General features: G+C 32.2%; 1 protein-coding gene across 2 annotated transcripts; it reads left to right on the forward strand.

Annotated features, from left to right (window-relative positions):
* The first annotated feature begins 1,539 nt into the window (after nt 1-1,539).
* On the forward strand, nt 1,540-5,774 carry LOC103490278 (uncharacterized). Of its 2 annotated transcripts, none has more exons than XM_008449722.3 (4): nt 1,540-2,026; nt 2,562-2,704; nt 4,277-4,596; nt 4,692-5,774. In XM_008449722.3, exons 2-4 carry the CDS (start codon nt 2,581-2,583, stop codon nt 5,490-5,492), a joined length of 1,245 nt encoding a protein of 414 aa, XP_008447944.1. In that variant the 5' UTR covers nt 1,540-2,026; nt 2,562-2,580; the 3' UTR covers nt 5,493-5,774. The 2 variants fall into 2 exon arrangements, with proteins under 2 accessions (XP_008447944.1, XP_008447945.1); XM_008449723.3 differs by having other exon boundaries at nt 1,602-2,026; nt 2,559-2,704.
* The last annotated feature ends 1,252 nt before the right edge of the window (nt 5,775-7,026 follow it).

Raw genomic sequence — 7,026 nt, forward strand, 5'->3', positions numbered from 1 at the left:
GAATTAAGATTTAAAAAAAATAATAAAGGATAGCCCTTTAACTCTTGAAATATAATTAAAACTAAAGTCATTAATTATTTAATTAATTGAAATCAAAAAACTTGTTGGATTCTAGTAGACCTTCCAACCTTTCTACTTCTTTTTATTTTTCTTTTTTATTAATCTTATACTACTTATTTAAAATATTTTTTTTATTAATTTAAACGTTCATATCTCTTGAAACTTCATTATTAAATGTAATTAAATGCAAAATCATTAATTATTTAATTAATATTTAAAAATTCAAATAATAGTATTTCATCTTTTAAACCTTTCTATTTCTTTTTTTTAATTAAATAATTAGTAGTTAGTTTTTTTAAATAATAAAAAGAAATTATACTAATTAATTATAAAATACAATTAAATGAAATGTAGTGATAATGTCAATTACAATAAAACTAAAGTTGTTACTAAGTAAATCTAACCTTTTAAAAAGACAAAATAGAGATAAAAAAGTTTCTCCCTGTAGCCATTTTTATATATAATAATGTAGATATATAACAAACCAACTCACATTTAAATGAAAGACTTTGAGATATGAAAACATGGTTAAGACTTTTTTTTTTTCTAGATATAAAGGAAATATTAGAAGCTAACTTTCTCATCTCCTCAAGAATGATGGAGAAGATGTTGATGGAAAGGAATATTTTTAGATCTTGTCCTTGAAACTTGTAATGATGTCAAAGCCACAAAAACATAGAACAATTGTATTCTGGTCACGAGGTACTGACAAAATTTGCCTAAAAAATAATATCCTCAAGAAAGATTTGAGTATACGAGCGAGATGAATCCAATCACTAATAAGTAGGAATCGAGTTTTTTTACCAAACTATCACTTAAGGATTACATACTAACCATTGGTTGGTCGAACAATCGGTTTAGGTCGATTTAAAAAATAAATTAACGGTTTGTATTTTTTTCCAAATGGAAACTGAACAAACATGTCCTTCTCTTCGATCAACCATCTCCGATTTAGTCGATTTTGGTCGATTTGCTTGATTTTTCAATCTATCATGCTTACCCCTAAATCCAATCTATTTAACATTTTCTAATATAACCACTAGATCCACAATATTCATAAATATAATACAATGCAAACGAATTTGTAAATATAACAAAATTTAGATCCAGTTTTAGTATGTATGAATGGTAAAATATATTCTTATGAAGAGTCTATCATCACAAGGTGTAATTTATTGTCAAAAGTCTTTTACTAATAAGCTTTGATTATGTTTTATACACCTGGTTAATATTAGTGTCATCCAATAAATTTCAAATTTACTAGTCCAATATACACAAACTTTAAAAGTTTAGAGTTAGAAATTTATACCGATTAAAATTAAAACCTTCCTGCAATGAGTTTCCAAAGCATGAAAGTTGGAAAAGAAACACCAAATAAGAAAAGATAGGGGATGTTTAACGACTTGAGCTCAAAATCGACTTAGAGTCAACAAAATGCTTGACGGGAAGTTAATTCTCATCCACAATATGATTTTGATACATCAAAATCAAACTCATATTCAAATTTTAATACAAAGACGATGAAATTAGAACTCTGTAGAAATAGAAACAAATCAGGAATTGGCAAGTGGCAAGTGGCAGTCTTTTGAAAATCTGTTCAATTAATACACACTAATTCACATACCAAATTGCTTTTCAGCCATAAATTTCATGGAAATTGTATAATAATTCCTTGTTTTTCAACTTTTTGATGACTAAAAGAGTCTTGTTTTAATTTTATATGTAAAAGTGTCCATGTTTGCTGGAATTTTAGCATTGAAAAATGCCCAAAAAAATTCAACTTTTTAATTTTCTTTTTGGTGTTTCACCTAATTAGTCAATCTTTCAACGTCGTCCAAGAAACCCATTAATGGCAGCGTTAGAATATAGTGGCCACTCCAACTTTACCTTTGCATATGAAAAATCTCTTCCATTGAGAGAAAGAGAGAGAGCAAATCCTTCAATCAAAGCCAAGCTCGATTTCAAGGTTGGTTCATTGTTTTCTGTTCTTTAAATCTCTTTTTCTGTGAAAATCTTTTCTTTCGATTTTGATTTCTGGGTTTCTGGGATTTCTTATTTGGGGTTTGATTTTTCTGGGTTTGAGTTGGTTTTCTTTGAAACGATTCTTTTTTGGGTATTTGCTTAGTTTTGCTAATTTAAGCTGGATTCCGGTTTTACCTATGTTTGGTTGTCAATTAATGACTGTGGAGTTTGTGTACTGTTTTCTTTTTTTGTTTTCCATTTTGTTAAGTTTGTTCGTCAAATAATGAAGGCATTGAAATTCTCTTGTGAAGATTGATGAATTTTGAATCCCCTTTTGCCATCCCTTGTATTGAGTGATTTGAGGTTCAATTTTGAGTTTAGTTACCTTCCTGCTTGGCTTATTCTTTTCATATTCTATCTCTCTCTCTCTCGTCTCTTTTTACATTGAAATTTTTTGTTTGAACTGAGAAAAACATTCTGACAAAGATCTGATTATGCTACAAAAATCGTGAATCTGATGCTGTGAATATTACAAGTAGTGAGATTTTAGCAAAGGGGATGGCTGAAAGGAGAAAAGTTCGCCCAGATTGTATTTATGCTTCAAATCCGTTTCATGAATGCACTGAATATTGCATTAAAAAAACAGCTGAAAGCAAGGCAGGAAAGGATAAAAAGTCTAAAGGTAATAATTCTTTGAATGTTCTTGAATTTCAATTCCTGTTGGCTTTGATAAACTACTTTTTGTTCAATGGATTTGTGTTCCATTCACAAGATTTTAAGTTCTCTTATTACGGGGGATCTATAGCCTGAAGAATTGGAGTTATCTTTGTTTAATTTCTTAAGGGTTTTTTCTCTTAGATATTTACTTTCCATCTTCTCTTTGATAACTCTCAATGTGATAAAGAAAGCATGTGCAACTTGTATAGGTGGTTGAGGAAACAGTTTTCATTAAAGCATTAATACCCTCCAATAATACAAACAGTTCTATTTTACCTAAAGTTCTCTAGCTAGGATGTGTGGCTGATAAAAGCGAATGAAATCGGTCCATTTTGTTTGCTTTTCTTTTTTTCTTTTCTCTAAATTTAGTAGAACTATTCTCTCTTTCCATCCCTGTTCTTTCTTTCGAAGATTAAATGTGAGAATTCTCAACTCTTAAATGACTTCTATTATTAGTGAGAAAGTTCCATAAAGACATGGAATATTTAGGAGAATTATTCACTTTTGTTGCACAGTTCTATTAAATTACCTTAATTTGACTCTGCTAATCTTTATAGTAAGACAGCTTTGAGGGTAATTCAGAATTTCAAGAAATTGCATTGGTTCATCCAAAAGACTGTTGATTTCTGTAGAATGTAATTTTCAAGTTTTAAAAGATGGCAATAGAGACTAAGGAGGGAAACGAAAATCTTTCTTCGCCTAAGACGAATACTATAACTCGAGGTTCAACTGTTTGCCTGATGGCCACCTTTTGAAGAAGTTCTTTTCTCTTGTGTGTTTGCTTGTGAACCATGATGCACTTTGTTGAGTTGTTGACAGCTAATCTCAAAAGAACAAGATGACCAGGATGGATTGTGGATTATATACTACTTATGGAATCCATGTTTCTGTGAAATCATCTAAGAATGCTGACGACCTGTATCGCCAGCCCTAACCTGAAAAGATAAAAGAAAAAACTTTATAAACTCAAAGAATTTATCTTCAGAGCTTGTCAGTTCTTTGTGATCTAAATTTATTTGCGAATTTGGGATGACTTTCCAATGTAGCTTTTACTAGTTGATCTCTGCCAATGGAAATTTTAATTCAAAGATATTTCATTGCATTGCATATTAATGCAAGCATGGTTTAATATTAGTGTAGAAAATCCTCCGTTCTCTTATCCTGAGATACAATCCCAATTATGTATTAAATTTTAGTTAGAAAGCAAAGACTGTGATTTGGTTTCTAATGCATTACCTTTTAGTATGTCAACTTCTAGAAATATTTATTTCTTTTCCTCTTCTTCTGTAGAATTTAGTCTGACAGGCAATGCTACATTGCTGCCTGTTTGTGTTTTCAAGAACGACGGACTTAATGGAAATTAGTAGCTCTTGAAACCTGGATATTCTCTTTGATTGATCATTTCGTTGAAATAGAGTGAAATGTCGAGAGACTTTGTTTCTATTCATGCTTTTGAAAATTATTCTTCTAGCTCGATTTGTTTGTTTGTTTTTTTTTTCCTTCTTTTTTTGAACTTTTACTTTTTTTATTCTTGCAGGATCTTTTAGGCTTGATATTTCCAAATCTTTTGGAAGGAAGAAGGGGTCCCGACCAAAGCCTCCAAAAGAAGTTGATGGTGGACGGTACTCAAGCACAGTTCCTAACGAAGTGCAGTCACTCAACTCACGCACAGTTCCTATCGAAGCACAGTCACTCAACTCACGTATCTCTTCTAAGAAGAATGTAGAATCAATAAATGGTGGTCATATATCCCCTGCCAAAAGATTTTATTCAGAAGAAATTCATCCTGAAGAATCTAGTCTTACTGTCGAGCAATATGATACGCCTCGAATTCCTTCAACCGATAGTTTCATAATGGTGCGCCTTTTTTTCCTTCCCCCATAATTGATAACAAACTGATTACAGTTTTATGTCTATCAAAATGTTGAACCTGCAGTTGTCTTTTTTGACAGCCTGAGTATTCAGAGGATGCACCAAAGCAGGGTTCCATTCGGATGCTCGAACAGATGACAAATAATAAGAATGGGGGTGGGAATCATGAAACTTTTTTTGAGAATCGTACACTCAATGTCAACAACGGTAAAGAAAGATTTCGAAGGCAATCTAGTGAATCTAGCTTTAGCTTGTCTGGGTTTGAGCAAACTCTGGTAGACAGTGACGAGGGGGAGATTGAATCTGTAAATTCTGAGCAGTGTGTTCCTGTGGGAAAGTACCATGTAAAATCCAGCTTTTCTTCCATTCTGACATCGATCTTCGAAAAGTACGGGGATATTGCAGCTACCTGTAAATTGGAATCAGTTTCCATGCGCTCATACTATTTAGAGTGCGTGTGCTATGTGATTCAAGAATTGCAATCTACAGAGTTTCACCAATTAACCAAGTCCAAAGTTAAAGAACTCTTGGCAATTTTCAAAGACGTTGAGTCCTCAGAAATCGACGTTACATGGTTAAAGAGTCGCCTTAATGAAATTGCACAAGCTGTAGAGCTGAGAAGTCAGCACCGAGCCATTGAAGCCGCAAAGACAGACTGTGAGCAGAATTTGGAATCAATAAAGAAAGAACTAGATGCCCAAATGGCTGATTTGGCATTGAAAGAAAAAGAGCTTTCTGATGCAAAGACAAAAGTAGCAGAAACCGAAGCTCGGTTAAGCGAATTAGAGCTGAAATCATCTCAGCTGAAAGAAATGATCTCATCCATCGACTCCAAGGTAGAAAATTTTAGATGCAAACCATTCTCTGATGATCTGTTATGATATGGGAAAGGAAGTATTACCAGTAGATTAATAACATCACTTATAGATCATATCATTCTGCCATTTTAGCTATATAGGTGTTGTTAGCACATGTTATGGATAATGTTAAAGCGGTCATCTTAGTGTATTGCATAATAAAGCATATCATGTAGTTAAAGTTTCATATATCCATATTTTAGAAAAAGCTTATGCTTCTGGGCTCTGTTTGTTTAGGTCCACAGTTCTCTTCAAAGTAACAAAAACAAAGAAATTGCATAGAAAAATCAATTCCAGTTTGATCCACTGACTTTGTAAGTTGGCTTTAAATAACTCAATTCCACCAATTTCAAACATACAGTATTGAAGTGTGCACATTTGTTAAAAAATTCATCTTCTTCTCTCTCTCCCTCCCTCTGTTGTGTACTAACTCCAAACGGGAGGTCTCAATGTTGAACCTTGTTTATCTTTCTCTAACTCTACTAAACATTTATGCACTCCAAACCCCATAGACTCGAATTCAACTGAAAAAAAAAAAAAAAAAAAAAAAAAAAAAAAGAACTTTTAAGGGTATTTAAAGGAAAACTTGTGAGTGGTGGGTGGGGCAATGAGACAACCGTGGTTATGTGGGTTTGACCCATTGAGGACCACTGTGTTGCTGAGGCTCTCTGTCTGTCTGTCTACTTTCAAATGAAGTGACATTTCACTCTCTGTCTGCCATCCATTGGATGACTCTTAGCACTACCACCACCCCCAAGAGAAAAGAGAGATTTTAAAAACAAGACAGAGAGCCAATAAATATGTCAAATTGTACAACACCTTTTCTAATATCTTTTGTTCTTTTCTTTTTCTTTTTCTTTTGAAGGACTTCTTTGTTATTGGAGTCCTTTTCTTATTTTTTTTTTTTTAGTTTTTCTTTTTAATCTTATGTAATTTCTAATATTACAACATAGAATATTTCAAGCTATAACTGCTACTGATTCATGGAAGCATAGTTTGTTCTGTTTATGTCAGATCAATGTTAATATTGCAATTTTTGAAAGAATGGAGTATTTTTAAAAACAAATGTTAAAATTTAGTGGTATATGTTGATGGTTTCTGTTAATGGTCATATGATATATATATTAAGTTTTTTTAATTTGGTGGAAGCAGCATTCCATAGAGGTGCAAGGAAAAATTATGTATAAAAAAAAAAAAAAAAAGAAACAAACAAACAGATTGAAAAACGGAATTAATCAGCTTGGCTCCCCTATCATTTGTTGTTACTGTTTGAAAACAAATGTGCTCTTCACTTTTGTTTGCATGATTGTTTGTGAGAGCTAAGGGTTTGCCTGACTCATGTCCTTCATGCTCAACTATTAACTTTTCTAAAAACCAATTTACCCTTTCTATGGGTCCCGTTTTATTCCCCTCAACAAAGAAATAGGCTGTTCACATATAAGACATAGCCCAAATCTACCTCCAGCTTATAGTATATCTTATTGCTACTTTTAAAGAAAAGAATGAATGAATGAATGAATAATAATAATAATAAAAAGGCTAAATGGATTAAACTATA

Source organism: Cucumis melo, chromosome 1 (genome assembly GCF_025177605.1).
Source record: "Cucumis melo cultivar AY chromosome 1, USDA_Cmelo_AY_1.0, whole genome shotgun sequence".
In the NCBI taxonomy this organism is placed as follows: domain Eukaryota; kingdom Viridiplantae; phylum Streptophyta; class Magnoliopsida; order Cucurbitales; family Cucurbitaceae; genus Cucumis; species Cucumis melo.

Excerpts from the sequence above, each read along its gene's own strand:
- LOC103490278 (XM_008449722.3), top strand. The coding sequence starts at position 2,581 with ATGGCTGAAAGGAGAAAAGTTCGCCCAGATTGTATTTATGCTTCAAAT. Across the intron at positions 2,705-4,276 it reads AAAGGATAAAAAGTCTAAAG|GATCTTTTAGGCTTGATATT; the intron begins GTAATAATTCTT and ends TTATTCTTGCAG. Across the intron at positions 4,597-4,691 it reads CAACCGATAGTTTCATAATG|CCTGAGTATTCAGAGGATGC; the intron begins GTGCGCCTTTTT and ends CTTTTTTGACAG.